The 18,151-nt window shown below is 43.6% G+C and overlaps 3 protein-coding genes across 3 annotated transcripts; 1 reads left to right on the top strand and 2 right to left on the bottom strand.

The window, feature by feature from the left end:
- LOC147258550 (uncharacterized) lies at positions 1–952 on the top strand. The gene is made up of 4 exons (XM_086207721.1): positions 1–20; positions 87–145; positions 249–831; positions 903–952. Exons 1-3 carry the CDS (start codon positions 16–18, stop codon positions 818–820), a joined length of 636 nt encoding a protein of 211 aa, XP_086063847.1. The 5' UTR covers positions 1–15; the 3' UTR covers positions 821–831; positions 903–952.
- A 4,951-nt stretch (positions 953–5,903) lies between these two features.
- LOC147258549 (uncharacterized) lies at positions 5,904–6,951 on the bottom strand. Its single transcript, XM_086207720.1, has 4 exons — positions 6,826–6,951; positions 6,701–6,759; positions 6,024–6,597; positions 5,904–5,953 (listed from the first exon to the last, which is right to left on the bottom strand). Exons 1-3 carry the CDS (start codon positions 6,846–6,848, stop codon positions 6,035–6,037), a joined length of 645 nt encoding a protein of 214 aa, XP_086063846.1. The 5' UTR covers positions 6,849–6,951; the 3' UTR covers positions 5,904–5,953; positions 6,024–6,034.
- Positions 6,952–13,434: 6,483 nt separating this feature from the next.
- LOC147258548 (uncharacterized) lies at positions 13,435–17,534 on the bottom strand. The gene is made up of 6 exons (XM_086207719.1): positions 17,434–17,534; positions 16,898–16,971; positions 16,358–16,640; positions 14,462–14,616; positions 14,063–14,345; positions 13,435–13,826 (listed from the first exon to the last, which is right to left on the bottom strand). Exons 2-6 carry the CDS (start codon positions 16,962–16,964, stop codon positions 13,652–13,654), a joined length of 963 nt encoding a protein of 320 aa, XP_086063845.1. The 5' UTR covers positions 16,965–16,971; positions 17,434–17,534; the 3' UTR covers positions 13,435–13,651.
- Positions 17,535–18,151: the final 617 nt, after the last annotated feature.

Genomic DNA, 18,151 nt, shown 5'->3' with positions numbered 1-18,151 from the left:
CTTGAGCCTGCCAGGATGATGTAAGAAATACTACATACTCTTACCAGTTGAATGAAGTACGTGCAACTAAACAAATGTGTTGTTAGGTTGCTGTGGATTTCTAGTCTCCTGCTTGGAAGCATCAGCTGTGTCCCAGCTGGGAAAAGTAAGCACTCTGACATATAATAAGTGAAATCATCAACCCAGAAGCTGTTCACTCTGCCAACACCTAAAATGAATGCTGGTCTCTAACTGGGTTTTCCTTCCAGAATATGGCTCTGACCCTGCTGCAGCAAGCTTCTGGCGACAGCCATCTTCTGGCGGGTTCAATGTGGCTGGGGGTCACAGAGGCCATGGTGGCTATGCCAGTGCCACCCCAGCTGGAGGCTATGGTGGTTTTGGGGGAGGACATGGTGGCTATGCCAGTGGTGCTGGAAGCTATGGTGGTGGCTATGCTGCACAAGCTGGAGGCTATGGTGGTTTCGGCAGAGGAGATGGAGGCTATGCCAGTGGTGCTGGAGGCTATGGTGGTTTCGGCAGAGGAGATGGAGGCTATGCCAGTGGTGCTGGAGGCTATGGTGGTGGCTATGCTAGCTCAGCTAGTGGCTCTGTAGGGGGTGGCTCCTCAGGGTCTGTCCCTGAAGGTGAGGACAGGCCAGTGTTAAGTGACGTGTCTGACCTGGACCCGATCTACTTGTTCAGCTCTCACTCAAGCTACCAGCGTGCAAGGCAGAGGTTTAGCCAAACCCGCTACGTCCCTGACCCTGAAGTGGTGCCAGTCTCTATTAGCACTGAAGAGGCTGCATCTCCTGCTAAAACACCCCCTAAAGGCCGCTACTAAAGACCTCTGCGGTAGGACATATGTCACTTGCTGTAATGTGTGTGTGTGTTGAATGAAACTGATAAGTGTCTGTATTTTACAGGTCTAATCAAGATGACACTCTAGCCATGAAATAAACCAACTTTAACTGTCTGTGACACTCTTGTTGGTTGTTGTTCAACTGCCACTATCAGGCAGGTCAATGCCTCCTTGTTCAGGTTTCTGTTCTCAATGTGCTTGTCATGATTCTTGACACGAGGACTACAACAGGAGCCAGGTAACTGGCATTAAATTCCACTGCAACTTGGTCCACACTCGCTATGGACACTTTCCTACTATCTTAACATCTTTGTCCCTCTAAATGTGACGAGCTGACTAATGTTCTCAGCTGGGAGGCTTGTAGAGGGAGTGGCCCCTGCCTAAAAGACTCATAGGATTGCGTCAAAGCTGGCTTCTATGAACATTTACACTCAGTTTTGACCAGACACTGCTAGCTCAATATTACACTCAAAAATTTGTAAGTGCCATTTAAACTAAATCAAAGGCTGACCTGACAACTTCGGCTCTACTTCATTCACAACTGCTAATAACTAGCGGTAACAGACATTTCGCAACTGGTCTAGTAATTGTTTACAGTGGTAGCCTGATGCGGCACTGAACTTCTGTAGCAAGTTTTCACTCTGCAAAGACCGGATGTTGTAAATTCCAGTGGCGGTTTGACAGTAAAAGCTGAAAGGCCGAGCCTTTTCACATGACACAAATGTACGTCAGAGTATACATTGTAAAAGTTTATCAATACATTTTGATCTTGTCCTAGAATTCTTATGCAAAGCTTAAGCCATAGCTGAAGCCTGTCAAAGTGCACTCTAAAAACATGGGTGAGGATGCAAGTGCCACAGGAAAGGAAAACTGTCCTTGAGTGGGGGCTGCAAAAATTGTCCTCCACCTAAAAAGACGCAAACTTGATGAAATATCAGTTCAAGTGTATGCTGTTAACTGCTTAACCTTGCTGTCAGCCTTTTCTGTAAAAACTGAATTTATATTGCTTTTTAATGCACTTGCCCCTGCGCACCAGACTCTATTGACAAAAACAGTCATTTTTTACCTCACAGCACAATGAAGGTGCTGGTCTACTGCTGCCTCAATCAGGTTAAATTGTGTTTTTGTGACTAAGTTGTTAGGCTCAGTGTGTGATTTTGGTAAACCTGAACTATGTGCGGGCGGCCCCATCTGCTTCTCCATTCTGAGAGTTCACCAACCACTGTCTACTGTGTATTACACTCATTTCAGCATGACTGTCAAAATTTTACATGTGTTTGTCACTTATTTCATGGAGGCTACAGTTTTGTGTTCAAGCCTGCATCACATCTCACATCCTCACCACCAAATTACAATGAGAGAGCATTTTGGGACTCCACAAATGGAAAAAATGTGGGTAATAGAGTTTGAGTGATCAAGACCAGGGGTGAAAGTAAGCCGGAACGCAGTTCCAGTAGAATATTCATGGCCGGAACGGAGTTCTGTTGAAAAAAGAAGGGAGCTGTCAAAATCCCATATTAAATAAAGAAAATGACGCCTGAAGGCGGTTTCACACTGAACGCGGCAGCCGCTGCGCGGGGTGGGGCGCAAGCATGCGCAGCGCTACCGAGTTGCTGGGCTTGGCTTGCATTCATGTGATGTCACAGCGTGCCCACATACAAATGAATGGACTTCCCCCGTGCAGCCAGCGCCTTGCACGTTCAGTATGAAACCGCCTTGACACATGCGAGGCGTTTCTGGTTGGCTGACAGACGGACACGTGGGTCACGTTACCAGCATTGTTAGTTTTGATTGATTGGTTAAAACCACACGTGTTCTGCTTTCACGGAATGAAAAAAAGAGAGAAAACAAAACAGAGGGCAAAATCAAAGAAGTAGGCTGCTGGCTACCTGCTTTGGCACAATGCTACGTAAAATAAGTGACATGTTTAAGGGAAAATGTGACAGAGTTGAAGAAGTAAGAGAAAAAATTAGCAATCAGAGCCACTCATTGATGAGAGTGAGTTCCAGGGAGAGACTGTCTCTGTGGAGTCTGCCAGTGAGAACCTACAAGAAGAATAAATCATTGAGTGATATTGGTGATCTGTTTTTTCATGTCTGCCTGTTCCCTGTTGTTAGCACTGTAGTGGGCCATTACTGTAAACAGCAGTTTTCAAAGTATTTCCAGGGGTAGCGCGGGAAGGGTGGGGCTATGAGGGCTGCAGTTGTGTGGGGAACAGACACCCGAAAACTGTAATAAAAATCACCCAAAACCTTTTAAAAACCGTAAAACCTCGTTGGTGGCACGCGCCCCAAGGGCGTGCGTGCAGTTCCGGCAAGACTTTTAAGCCACTTTCACCCCTGATCAAGACCAAGATAAAGTACAGAGAAACAGCAAGAGGCAACTCATTTGTTGAAACAGAACTTCCGAATGAGTACTCTCCAGAATTGTCATTCTAACAAAACTGTTGAATATAACAAGGGTACTTAATACTTTTGGACTGAAAATACACAACCAATGCTTCATTAGATCTTAATGTAATCCACGTGTAACCCAATCCTGGAATATACATGTCTCTCTAGGTTTCTTATGGAGCAAGGTTTAGAGTGCAATAAGCACAACACCAGATGTTACAATCAATTGCAGCTTTAGGTTTAGTTTGCAATTATAAGATTGTACCACAGAAAACATAAAAATACAATGGTATGAAAAATAATGAAATGCGCCCTTTGAAGAAAATAGAATGTGTTTGTGAGTTTTCTCACTTTTGTAAAAAAAACTTTTGCTCCATCTTAACCAGTGTCAATAAAAATTTCACCTGTTAAACATGATTTAGACCAATAACTTCACTTTTTTTTGTGAAATCAACATTGTTAGTTTTTATATATTAACTCAATAAAAGGATAAAACACTACAGATGAATAAATTCCCATTTTTTTCTCTCTTTGCTTAAAATACACCATTTTACATTAAGATTTGCTCTCGAAACAATACAAATAAACATTTCACACTTCAGCACAAAACAGCTGTGTGGCTAAAACCAGTAAATAAAATGTTCATTTTAGGATGCTAATACACAAACCAGGGTGCTTTTATGACTCAAATAAGCACTCCACAGCTAACAGAATAATGGAGATTAAATATAGCATTTTCCCCAACAGCATTAATGAACAGCAACTCATCTATCAACAGTCAAACGGTATCTCACCGATTTGCGTGTGCTCCACTACTGAGCGATGTCAACAGAGTTCACCGACACAATAATTTATTCTGACGTCAATTGGCATCAGCTAATGACCCTCGGAGCTATGCTGTCGGGGGTACTTTGGCCCTGGTAGGGTCACCCAAGGCAGACTGGTCCTAAGCAAAGGGCCAGACAAAGAATGGTTCAAAAGACCCTTCATGGAAAGAAGAACCAGGAGTTTGTGTACCCAGCCCGGAGGGGTACCGGGGCCCTGCCCTGGAGCCAGGCCTGTTGGCGAGCACCTGGTGGTCGGGCCTTAGCCCGTGGGGTCTGGCTGGGCCTAGCCCGAAAAGATATCATGGACTCATCCCCCGGGACCCAGTGGACCCATCACCTGTAGGAGGAACCGGAAGGGTCCGGTGCAGTGTGGTTTGGGCAGCAGACCCAAGGCCTTGGCTGTCTGATCCCCCGACATGAAGGCTGGCTTTTTGGACAAAGAATGTCACCTCTCTGGCGGGGAAGGAGCCGGAGCTGGTGGAAGAGGTTGAGCTTTACAGGCTAGATATAGTTGGCCTCACCTCTACACATAGCTCAGGGTCCAGAACCCAAGTCCTTGAGAGGGTTTGGACTCCCTCCTTCACTGGAGTTGCTCCAGCTGAGAGGCGGAGGGCCAGGGTGGGCTTTTTGATAGCTCCCAGACTCTCTGCCTGTATGTTGGGTTTCCCCCAGTGGACGAAAGGGTTGCTTCCCTGCGCCTTTGGGTCGGGGAACGGGTCCCTGACTTGTCTGTGCTTATGTGCCAAACAGCAGTTCAGAATACCCACCCTTTTTGGAGTCCCTGGGAAGGGTGCTGGATGGTGCCCCAACTGGAGACTCCATTGTCCTACTGGGGGCAATGACAGCATGACCTGGAGGGGCATGATTGGGGGGAACGGCAGGCCCAACCTGCAGTTATTGGACTTCTGTGCGAGTCCAGTTTGTCCATAACACCATGTTCGAACATAAGGATGTCCATTGGTGCAAGTGGCACCAGGACATCCTTGGTCGTGGGTCTATGAACGATTTTTTAGTTGTATAATCTGACCTGCGACCGCATGTTCTGGATACTCGTCAACTGTCAAATTCTTTGATATGCCTGGTGGGTTTCTGTTCAAATTCATCTCAACATAGCCCTGATGTAATTGCAGTTCTTGTTCTCCAGGAAGTTTAGTTTAAAATGGCCATCTTCAAAAGACTTATGATGCCCACCATACATCTTCCTCAATTTCAGTGTTTTTAAAGACCCCTTGGGAAAAGGACAAAATATTGAATTATTCTATAGTTGCCAGTTTAGACACACGGAACTGCATAAGAAAGGGATACTAGTTTGTGCTTGATAATTTTAGCATCCAAAATCAATGTGAGCTTTTTCTGTAGAATCCAGTTTAGAAGCAATGAAATGTGTTAGCCTGAACACCACTTGATCATGACAGCTGTACATTTGCTTCCATGTTAACACTTTCTAGAAGCTTATTTTCACCCCTTTTACAGCAAAAAAAGTCATAAACTAGTTAAATTTTTAACTGTCCCAAGGCAGAAGAACCAGTGTAATCAGGTTTGAGTTTCAAGTTCCATGGCTCTGAAATGCACAGGCCATTTGTGTGGATGCAAGGCCAGTTTGCACCTCTGCAATGGTGTTGTTTCAGTTTCCAATCACAGGTGACTGGACATTCACATCAGTCTAAAGATGACTAAAATGCACTGGAAGTTGCAAGTAGAGTAAACATTTCAGAGTTGTCGCCCCCCCAACAAGTTTAACAGGCAATAAAGTGGATGGGATTTGAGTGGTCTCAAAGCTACTTATGTGGGAGTCATGGTTTTAAGCAGGTTGTGTATCAGTTGAAGACAGTGTCAGCATTCAAATGACAGTTAAAAATGTTTATTTCTCAGTGAAACAGCTGGCAGGATCAGACCTGTTAAAAAAAAAGAAAAAAACCATTAGCGTAGCAAGAAAAAGAACTTACAGCAAGTGACATGTCCTACCGCAGAGGTCTTTAGTAGCGGCCTTTAGGGGGTGTTTTAGCAGGAGATGCAGCCTCTTCAGTGCTAATAGAGACTGGCACCACTTCAGGGTCCGGGACGTAGCGGGTTTGGCTAAACCTCTGCCTTGCACGCTGGTAGCTTGAGTGAGAGCTGAACAAGTAGATCGGGTCCAGGTCAGACACGTCACTTAACACTGGCCTGTCCTCACCTTCAGGGACAGACCCTGAGGAGCCACCTCCTACAGAGCCACTAGCTGAGCTAGCATAGCCACCACCATAGCCTCCAGCACCACTGGCAGAGCCTCCACCAAAACCACCATAGCCTCCAGCACCACTGGCATAGCCTCCATCTCCTCTGCCGAAACCACCATAGCCTCCAGCTTGTGCAGCATAGCCACCACCATAGCCTCCAGCACCACTGGCATAGCCACCATGTCCTCCCCCAAAACCACCATAGCCTCCAGCTGGGGTGGCACTGGCATAGCCACCATGGCCTCTGTGACCCCCAGCCACATTGAACCCGCCAGAAGATGGCTGTCGCCAGAAGCTTGCTGCAGCAGGGTCAGAGCCATATTCTGGAAAGAAAACCCAGTTAGAGACCAGCATTCATTTTAGGTGTTGGCAGAGTGAACAGCTTCTGGGTTGATGATTTCACTTATTATATGTCAGAGTGCTTACTTTTCCCAGCTGGGACACAGCTGATGCTTCCAAGCAGGAGACTAGAAATCCACAGCAACCTAACAACACATTTGTTTAGTTGCACAGACTTCATTCAACTGGTAAGAGTATGTAGTATTTCTTACATCATCCTGGCAGGCTCAAGCATCTCAATCCAGGGAGTATCAGCAGATGTGTTCACCAGGAGCTCCACTGTTGTGTCTTCACAAACTCAGAGCTGCTTTTAACTGCTTCTCACCGCTGCTGGAGTTGATTGATCAGTGGTAACAGCTGCTGCTCCTCTGGATTAATTGAGGTCCTCATTAAGGGACAAACACCTAATATGGGCATCTTGAAGGGTTCCTGTTTGTCTGTCAGCAGGTGAAAAGGATCAAGAGTTGATGTGTCCAAACTCCTCAGAACTCATCAGTTAAAAGACATTTTTTTTGAGAGGTGGCTTACAATGAAAATTGGGTGTATATCAAAGGTCTGATGTTTCTTATCTTCTGTTTCCTTGAGTTCTCTTTTTTTTGACATTTTGTGAACATAAATTAGAGCAGTTTACTTTTCTACTTATGGCACTGAATCAAACAGTTTTCACGATTTATTGTGAAAGATCGTTGGCAGCCAATGGCACATCAAGCTGGGAGGAGACAGCAGCAGACTGAGGCCCAGGTGGAGGTATTGTATCTCCTCACTGGCCTGCTAATGCTAACGTGATTCCCCAGTCAGAGTTTGCTGATGTGGCTGGTGAAAGGACAGTTTGAGGTTCCCTGCTAAAACTGCTTCCTCCATGACCCGCCCTCTTTCAGGGATAGATGGAGTAGCAGCCAAGGGAAACCTGCAACACTCTACCACCACAGGTTGGACACAACTTGATTACACCAGGTCGTCAAGTCAAATCATCTTTAATTGTATCCAAATCACAACAAGAGTTATCTCATGACACTTTGAGCAGGTCCAGAATCACACCTGTTCAAATGATTTACACCCAAGCACATCTTGAGACAGACAGTCCTCTTAACAGACAGGAGCATCGAGCAGATCCAGGCTCAATGGTAATGGCCATCTGCTTTGACTAGGTGGAGGTGGAGAGAAATAGAAAACAGGGGCATAGAAAAAGATGGATAAGGGAAAGAGACAGAGACAGAAAAGGAAAGAGGGACAGAGACAAAGCGGGAGAGAGTGAAGGGAAGATGAACAGGGCATAAGCAGAAAGACGGACCATAAGAGAGACAGAGGACAGGGAGAGTTAAAACACAAAAAAATAATAAAAATATCAACAGTAAACTGGAAACCAATTATAATATCGCCAGCTACTTCAGCCATCAACCTCTGTGTAATATTAGCATTAAAGTGCTAATACTGATACGAATACAAACACAATGCTGATGTGAGGTCTGCAGCCTCCTCCAGCAGCAGCATCAATCAGGCATCTGGGAGGTGAGAAAGCACACAGACCCCCGGGAGGAAGTCAGTTGAGTAACATGCACGTATGAGTGTGTACAGGAGGACGGAGAGAGAAGAAGCTGCGTGATAGTAGGGACATGTGATTGGTATCAGCTGATAAGGCAAAGACACACAGTTTCAACGTGCTCACGACAGCTGCAAAGATTAATCTGTTCTCAAAAATAATATTTAGGATTTTTATCATCATTTATCAAAGAAAATATCGTAAATTCTCTCATTGAAGCTTTGAAAATATGAACATTTTCTAATAATAATAATAATAACAATGATATCAACTGTAAAAACAAAACATTGTGCAGCATCTTTCCTAGAGGTATTGCAGTGATTTACAGTATAAAACAAAGAGAAAAAGAACATGTTAAAAAATATGATAAAGCAAGTATTGAGAATAAAACCAGAATGCATATGGTCGCCTTCTTTAAATAATTACCTAAGTCATTTTTCAGGTGTTTCTGAATCACAAAAAAACTGGAGACAAAACATCATGGGGGGGGGGGGGGGGGGATGATTAAAGCTGTTATTTAAGAAGGTGACGATATCATACGATGGAAATTAAAATCACACGAAAAATATTGAACAGAGTAAAATAGAGACCTTTGCAGATTTAAGTTATGTTTGAGACAAAGAGCTCACCTGCTCAGTCAGGCGGAGTTTTGAATTGCAGATCAAGCACTGGAAGGTGAGCAATGTGATAAGCTGTAACACCGATCTCAGCCACAAGAGGTCAGGAGGGTACAGTTTTACCATGATGTAAATTCAGAGAGCAGATCTGCTGGTAGGTCCTCTGCAGGTCTTTTTCTTCAGTTTTCAGAATAATCACATTTTCAGAGTTTTACGGGTGACTTGGATGTTGATGTGAAAGCTGGGCGCCCATGATTACAATAACTCCTACATGAGTGGACCTAAATGGTAAAATAACTTGCCCTGAATAATCCCAACTCACCCCGAACTGAGAAAAATCCAACAAGATGGCGATAAAGACGGTTAATAAAGAACTCAGTGTCAGGGATGTCTTTACCTGTCAGCGAATGCATGTTGTCTTGAGAAGCGCTGTTTTCTTTTTTAAACCTGGGTGTCCTGTGGAGCTGAGCAGTAATGGTGGGTGTCTGAGCAGGAAGATGCAGGGTTGTTTTGTAAAAACATCAGCTTCATCCTGACCATCCTGACCCTCATCCCACGCAGCAGATTTCTTCTGTAGGCATAATTCTCAGGAGGCTAATCAGTACCATAACATGTCAAGGAAGGAAGAGGAAAAGACGTAACATATCAGAAAAAAAGTGTAAAACACGACAAAGATGTACATTTGGCTCCTACCTGCTATCAAAGTTCTTCTCTGGTACCTGATGCTTCACAGTTCTCTTCTTATATGTTCTGTTCTACTCTCTAATTGGGCGGATCTGATATCTACAAAGATGCCACGTCTGCAACTCTTTTGTCACCATAATGAGGTCCGCGGGTAGTCCTGTAGACCTGCATTGAATTTGAAATAATTCATGATAATTGCAGTAACAAATGATTCACTGTGGTCCCCTCTGACTGCTTGGTTGATCGATGAACCTGCAGACATTGTAAAGCCATTGCTGACTACATCACTTTCTTCGCAGACTCCTCTATATTCACTCTAAAGCCTCATGTACATGTGTAACCACTAATTGGGGATACAGCCTTCAGAGGGGTCAGCAAGCATGAACTTGGGTGTATAAAGTCTACAGCAGACAGGCAGGAAGCCTTCAAGATGTCCATATTAGGTATGGTGTTAAGTCCAGTATGTCTGTCAATTAGTCCAGAGGAGAAGCAGCTAAGGAGACACCATGGTGCAGTGGTCAGCACTGTCACCTCACAACAAGAAGGTTCCCAGATTGAGTCCCGGCTCCAGCACAGGATCTTTCTGTGTGGAGTCTTCATGTTCTCCCTGTGCCTGTGAGAGTTCTCTCTGGTACTCCAGCTTCCTCCCACAGTCCAAAGACATCAAGAGGGGACGAGGCTGATTGATACTCTAAATTGACTGTAGGTGTGACTGTGAGTGTGAATGGTTGTCTGTCTCTATGTGTTGGCCCTGTGATGGACTGTCCAGAAGGCAAAGCTCTCAATTTACCGGTCAATCTACGTTCCAACCCTCACCTGTGGTCATGAGCTTTGGGTAATGACCGAAAGAACGAGATCACAAATACAAGCGGCCGAAATGAGCTTCTTCCGCAGGGTGGCTGGGCTCTCCCTTAGAGACAGGGTGAGAAGCTCGGTCACTCAGGAAGGACTCAGAGTAGAGCTGCTGCTCCTCCATGTTGAGAGGAGTCAGTTTAGGTGGTTCGGGCATCTGGTGAGGATGCCTCCTGGATGCCTCCCTCAGGAGGTGTTCCAGGCATGTCCTACCGAAAGGAGGCCTCGGGGAGTGATTATATCTTTCAGCTGGCCTGGGAACGCCTCGGGATTTGCACGGAAGAGCTGGTGGAAGTGGCTGGGGAGGGGGCTATCAGGGTTTCCTTGCTGAGGCTGCTGCCTCCAGACCTGGATAAGCGGACGAGCACACAATGACGACAATGACAAATATAACCTGACATTTTTCTTGTAACATCTTCGGGCTATGACTTTTTTTTTCGCTTCAGGAAAAACTTAAAATTGAGTTGTGGTGTTAACAAATCTGTAGTTTCTTGTGCGGCAAGCAGGGAACAGATTAGTCTCAAAGCCTGTGCTCATCAAGATGGCATGGTTGTAATTGTTACGTTCTCTACACAACCACAACACCAACTTGACATGTCTCGGACAGCCAAGATGTATGTGCAGTGGGACTTGCAGCAGTATGTTTATGGTTGAAGGGAAGAAACAAAGTATGGACATGGAGGTTGAACAGACTAACAGTATGCAGGCTATTTCTGGTGTGAGAGGTCCCAGTCAGACCTGGAATGATGGCCCTGTGAACACCTGCTACTCAGATCTGTCCTAAATGGTCAGTCTTAATACCAGAATGTATACACAATGCTATTTTCACTTCTTATTAGATATTTACAGTCACAACTGTATTCCTCATAACATGAGCTGCTTCTTATGTTATGTGACAGTATGACCTACCATTAAAACTCCCTGAATGTGCAACATCAGCAGTCAAAACTCTGCTAACCAACCAGATGGTCAAAGTCCACCGAGAACAGACGAAATGTGTGTGGAGAAAAAAAACCCAAATGGGTTCCCACAAGGATCGGTTCCCACTTCAACCCATTTCAACAGCGAATCAAAGGACTTATCAGACATCTGCCTGGCAACCAAAGCACCAGATTTTTATTCAAAGGGTGCGGCCTGAAGCCTGATGAATACTGAAAAATGTGGCTCTTGAGACAAAGCTCAGCATATTGGCGCAGCCTCTCTAAAAACTGACACACAACTAAACATCCAAACAAGTTTGTAAATTTACAAGTTCAAAATTAGAAGTCAAATGATTTCTTATGTCACCATCTGGTGTCCCTTCCCTGCAAACCAACAGTAGTCCCGTCTCAACAGATTCCAGACCTGCTCCAGCCCCTTCCTGGCTGGACCTCACAGTGGGGCAGCAGCCCGATGCCACTGTATCAGGACAATGGAGGACATGTTAGATGCTTCAGAGATTTACGTGATTGGACATCCTCCATAACACCACCAGGAGGCAACTGCCTGGTGGGATGACTTTGCATCACTTCATAAATCAAACCAGAAACCACAAATGCTCACATTACTGAATATGACAAACCGTCAGCAACGATAATCAACTACTGAAACACCACAAAATATCTGTAATTTTAAAAAAAACAGCTAAATCATTTTAAAAAGAAAGTTTTGCTGAGGTGGAAGTCAATGGATGAAGATCCATGACGACCCTCTGGCCTACCTTATGGACCTGAAATGACAAATGTAGATAATCTGCCCCCTTCCTCTGTCGTTTTTTTCCTCCAATGCCAATATTTATTTATTTCCATGCATATTTATAATTTCCGCTGAAACAGTGGGTCTACAGTGTTTTGAGAGGTGACAGGCCTGCTCCACGGAGCACCATTAACCATACTGAAAACAAGAAGACGATCCCTCCTGTAAGCTGGGGTGATAGAAAGAAGTCATTCATCCCTCCAGTTTGTTCTGAAATTGTATATCAAGGGTGAGGACTTTTGGTTTAGGGTTTTATTTCATGGACAAATTATTTATTCTGATTTGTCTTTTCACTTTTATATTGAAATCAAACATAGTTAGGGTTTATAGTGCGCCGGATCTCGTAGATGTGTTTTTGGTTTTACTGTGAATTAAGATGAGACTGTGCCTTTATATTTCTGTTATCAAACATTTGATACACTGCTTCAAGGTTCCCCTGTCACCCTTCAAAGATAAGCAGGTGCAGGTTTCTGCAGGAACCTGGGCAAATGTGGTGGGGACACAAACAGCTCTCGGGACAGTTTCAAGCTCCTCATAAAAATGAACACATACGTACCTGGCACAATTTCACGATTGCCGCCATATTCCTTAATTTAACACACACTTCCATCCATTGTCTTCCACTTATTCCTACATTAAAGGTCGCAGGGGGGCTGGAGCCTATCCCAGCGTCAATGGGTGAGAGGCCGGGTTCACCCTGGACAGGTCACCAGTCCATCACAGGGCCAACACATAGAGACAGACAATCATTCACTCTCACAGTCACACCTACGGTCAATTTAGAGTATCAATCAGCCTCGACCCCTCTTGATGTCTTTGGACTGTGGGAGGAAGCTGGAGTACCAGAGAGAACCCACACAGGAACAGGGAGAACATGGAGACTCACACAGGAAGATCCTGAGCTGGAGCCGGGACTTGAACCCGGAACCTTCTTGCTGTGAGGCCACAGTGCTGACCACTGCATCACTGTGCAGCCCTTAACTCACACTTGTAAATCTAAAATCCGTTTTAACAGATAAAGGTGCGATCTGGCCCCAAACAGCCTCAATGTACAAAAAATTGTAGGAACTGTATAAAAGTATATTTTGAATCATTTTCATTTTTTTGTGTATTTTGGGTCACTTTTGCAAAAAGTCATCAAATTTCAGGCTTAAATAATGACATTTAGTGTGATTTTATTGCTTTTAAATGTCAAAACCAGTTAAATTTGACCCTGAGCAACATGTGACATGAGTGTGACAATATGATGGAAAGTAGATGCAAAAAGGTCTAAGTCAGATAATTGTAGTTCAAATCGAATCAGCGCAACTGAGGAGTAAATTGTGGAGAGCACTGATTCACATCAGTGAGAATGTGCGACTGGAGGTGATGCAGGTGCAGAGACAAATAAGAACGCTAGGTGGACAAAGAGGAACAATTAGCACATGTAAAGCCTTTTTATTAATATCACTTACAGTAATGACATGGTGACGACAGATGCCAGCCCTTAAAAGTCTTGGAAATGGTGTTCTCCAAACCATATGTTGGAAGCATTGATCAGGATTTAAGTGGTAAACATGCAAGCTTGAAATTAATTTTGTAGGGGAACAAAATATTAAGAATGTTCCTGCCTCAGTTGCAAATATATTCAATTGAATCATCTGACTCTTCTCCATATACTTCCACCTCACACAGAGTCAGGTACTCCCGTCTCCCAGGAATCACAATATTGATGTAACGGCCAACCATTCCATTACACACAAAGGATTTTGAGAACCCTGCTGGGATGGATGAGATCACAGTACATCTAGAGGAAAGACGGAACGACAAAGGAATGGGTTGATGATAATTAAGTTAAAAAAAATCATCTAGAGGAAAGAAGGAACGACAAAGGAATGGGTTAATGATAATTAAGTTTAAAAAAATCATCTAGAGGAAAGAAGGAACGACAAAGGAATGGGTTGATGATAATTAAGTTAAAAAAATCACCACTATTCACCGATGTGAGTGTAGTGGAGTTCATGTGGGGACGGCCTCACCTACCTGGGATTAGCGTTGCCATTGTCATCGAGGGAGTCCCCTATACGGATCTCAGCTCCGTTAATCCGCTCGTGGCAACAATCCCTCCTGTTGGTGATGGTGATGCTGGTTATTTTGTAGCGTTTCAGGAGGTCCAGTCTCCACCACGGTCTCAGATCCTGCTGAGTGTGAGTGCAGGATCCTTGTGGCCAGTTGTTAGCACGATTTCCATCAATGGCCCTCTCAGGGGTCGCATCCCCATAAGGTGAAGACTGACTTACTCTTCCTCCTCGTGCAATGTTGCTCTCTGGGTAAAATAACAAAGTTTGGATTGTTTGTGCAAGTTATCAAATTTTTGATTTAAAAGTCAACTCCTCAAAAAGAGCTGCTAGAATATTTGAGGGAATTTTTGTTGTGACTCACCAATGACAGCTGCAGGTTGGCCACTAACTTCCACCTCACACAGTGTCAGGTACTCTTTCCTTCCAGGAATCACAATATTGATGTAACGACCCTCCATTCCGCTACATGCAAAGGTTTGGGTTGCACCAGCTGGGATGGATGAGATCACCGTACATCTGGAGGAACAATTTGAAAAGGTTATTATTACTACCAATTTAGCTGTTAAGCTCTATTTTCAGGGTAACCTTATTTCCAAGCTCTTTCCTTGGTCGCTGATGACTTCAACTTGAACGGCAATAATTTAGTGGCTGAGCTCGTTCTAAACCACACATCTGACACGTGATTAAGACAAGTAGGCTTCACATAACTGAAGGTTTGTTTTTTTCATGTCATTAATTCACACCAAAGTCCATTTTTTGGAACTGATTTTGGGTTGTTCAGTTCTCACACAGAACATCAGTGCTACGTGTGATAAAAACAGCTTTTTTTAGCCGCTCCTCGTCCTCCTCAGATTGGAGTGCTGCACGTTGCTGCTGCAGCACAATCACACGCTAAAGGAATACATTAGCTTTTAACTGGCATGTACACATTATCATATTTCTATCATGTTGTGAGAGTGTGATACTAAACATATTGATGTTTCAGATGTTCATAATTAGGGTCTAGGCTCTGAGAAGGGGGCTGCACGGTGGTGCAGTGGTCAGCACTGTGGCCTCACAGCAAGAAGGTTTGAGTCCCAGCTCCGGCACAGGATCTTTCTGTGTGAGTCTGCATGTTCTCCCTGTTCCTGTGTGGGTTCTCTCTGGTACTCCAGCTTCCTCCCACAGTCCAAAGACATCAAGAGGGGACGAGGCTGATTGATACTCTAAATTGACTGTAGGTGTGACTGTGAGTGTGAATGGTTGTCTGTCTCTATGCGTTGGCCCTGTGATGGACTGGTGACGGTGAACCCTGCCTCTGGCCTGTAGCCGCTGGGATAGGCTCCAGCCCCCCTGCGACCCTTAAAAATAGGAATAAGAGGAAGACAATGGATGGCTCTGAGAAGGGCCGCGCCAGAGAGCAAACTGTTACACACGGCCTTTCGCTGCATTTACTGTGGTGAAACACCTGAAAAGGCCAGCAGGCATGTAGGCATGTATCCTGGTTTGAAAATCCCAGTTGCCTCCATGGACATAGTCCATTGTGTGGAGAATGCTGACCTCTGTGTGTGTGCATGGAGACAGGAACGTACTTAAGAGTCTAACATTTGCTTGCGCTTCATTTTCCACTTGTTTCCAATCAAAAATAAGGGAAAGGGGGGTAAATGATTGTAGACAGTCCCTTGAGGGAGCCTCTGGTGAGCCGTCTTGTTTAAGGAACACACTCATGATAGGGGCTGCTACATCACATAGCAGCTTGAGGTAAATCTCCTCTACAAGATATTTGATGCAAGATATTCACTATTAGCAATAAAGTGAAGAAGGGCCCTCTCTGAACATGCTAGCACACAATGTTCTACATGTTTTACCATGAGATATAAGCTATTTTGTTCCATACAACTACATTTGTTTGTGAATGCATTTGCATATCGACTCCTGTCTGGAATTGGCAAACGAAACAACAAACTCTACTGAGAAATTAAACATTTTAAAGGTTGTAGCCAAACCTGAAAATACATTTATGCTCGGAACAAGTCATGATGAATCATATTCATATTTATTTGAATTAACACAGACAAAATAATCTATGATTTAGGGCACCAATCATCCACACACATCTCCTGGAGACAGACAACCATGGAAGTCAGTGCGAAGTACATCTTTGATTTTTTTCCACATGTACACTAGCAGCAATGGTTGTTTTAGTCAATGCATGTGACTGTAAGTTACACAACCAGTGGATCTACAAAGTTAAGAAATAATGAACGGCCTCACCTACCTGGGATTAGCGTTGCCATTGTCATCGAGGGAGTCCCCTATACGGATCTCAGCTCCGTTAATCCGCTCGTGGCAACAATCCCTCCTGTTGGTGATGGTGATGCTGGTTATTTTGTAGCGTTTCAGGAGGTCCAGTCTCCACCACGGTTTCAGATCCTGCTGAGTGTGAGTGCAGGATCCTTGTGGCCAGTTGTTAGCACGATTTCCATCAATGGCCCTCTCAGGGGTCGCATCCCCATAAGGTGAAGACTGACTTACTCTTCCTCCTCGTGCAATATTATGACCTGTAAAAATGTAAAAAAAAATGTAAAAAAAGTTTAGATAGATCAAGGCTTTTATTAATATTTGATTAGTTTTTGTTTTCATTTGTTATGTGCTTCTTTTTAAATCAGTTCAATTGCAGACACAGGTGGACTTAGGTATATAATTAGGGAACTGATGCTTTAACCTTTAATTTCATTCATTAATTTTAAATTTTCAAATACTACAAATGGGCTTGTGTTGTAGAAATATCATGAATTTGTTTAAAAGAGCATCTCACCTGAAACCCTGCTCGTCTGTTCAACAATGGCCAACAAGATAAAGACCACAGCTGGGATCATCATCATGCTGTCGCTAAAGCGGAACACATTTACACGGACTATGTTATTACAATGATGAGGACAACAACAACGAGGACATTTCTTCACCTTTCTCTGCATGTTTGTCAGGGATAAATGACGCTTCATTCAAAAATAGTATTCTATTCACCAAGTGTTCTCTTCAGTTAAGAAAAACAAAACAAACAGGCAAGCTTCCATCACAGACACTGTTGCCCTGCCAACATAAAACCAAAACTATTTTTTTTGAGAAAATGACTGCAGCTACTCAAAATATACTACTACTACTACTAACAACAACAACAACAACAACAACAACAACAACAACAATAATAATAATAATGACGATAATAATAATAACTCTTATTGTATATTTTTAGCTCCTTTTTAGGGACTTAGTTTGTTTTGTTAGCTGGCTGGTTGTTTGTTTTTGTTGTGTTTTTTTCCTAACTATATACCAAATATAGCAACAACCTACCTGAAGATCTTAAGCACCCCGGACTTGTGATCTGTATATTTGCATGCAAGGAGAACAATTCCTTTTATACTTGGGTGAAGAACACGCTTTAAGTGTTTCAACATGAAGGTTCTGCTCGAAGAACAAATGTTGTTATTGCACTATTTAAACTTGGTGTGTTGGTTAAGGATTTCATTTGGCCCATGGTTTTATTTTGAAAGTGTCAGGTTGATATTTAATACTTAAGTCTACATGTGTACTCATGTGGGTTGGACAAGTTCCTGGTACTTTTGCTCGAAATTCACATAACGACACAAAAAAGGGCAGCAATCAAAGAAATGTCTGTTTCTTTTAGGTGAGACTGGCGCAAGCATTGGAATTAATGATTATAACCTTGTTTTAATGTCGTCTAAATTTCAAGAATGATACTTTTTAGATAATGGATGAATTCATATTGATCCAATATCGATCATAAGTAAAATTTCAATGTCATTTCTGAGGACATTTAAACATTTATCCAATAGAATGTTGCTCCCTCCCATCTTGTTGCGTCTATCAAAACAAGACACACACTTCATCATAGTTTTTATTATCGAGGGTGTACGCTGTATTTAGATGGTCAATGTTGCACGTAGAGTCAGAGACAAAAAAAACTGATCCGTCATATTTTTCATCCAGAAAATCTCCAGAATCCCAAAAATCTGAACAATTATCTATCCTGCAAAGAAACCTTGGTGTG

The sequence above is a fragment of the Aulostomus chinensis genome, chromosome 7, assembly GCF_037954235.1.
Source record: "Aulostomus chinensis isolate RoL2024-O1b breed Wild chromosome 7, RoL_Achi_v1.0, whole genome shotgun sequence".
In the NCBI taxonomy this organism is placed as follows: Eukaryota; Metazoa; Chordata; class Actinopteri; order Syngnathiformes; family Aulostomidae; genus Aulostomus; species Aulostomus chinensis.
This window is presented reverse-complemented; position numbering and strand designations above follow the sequence as displayed.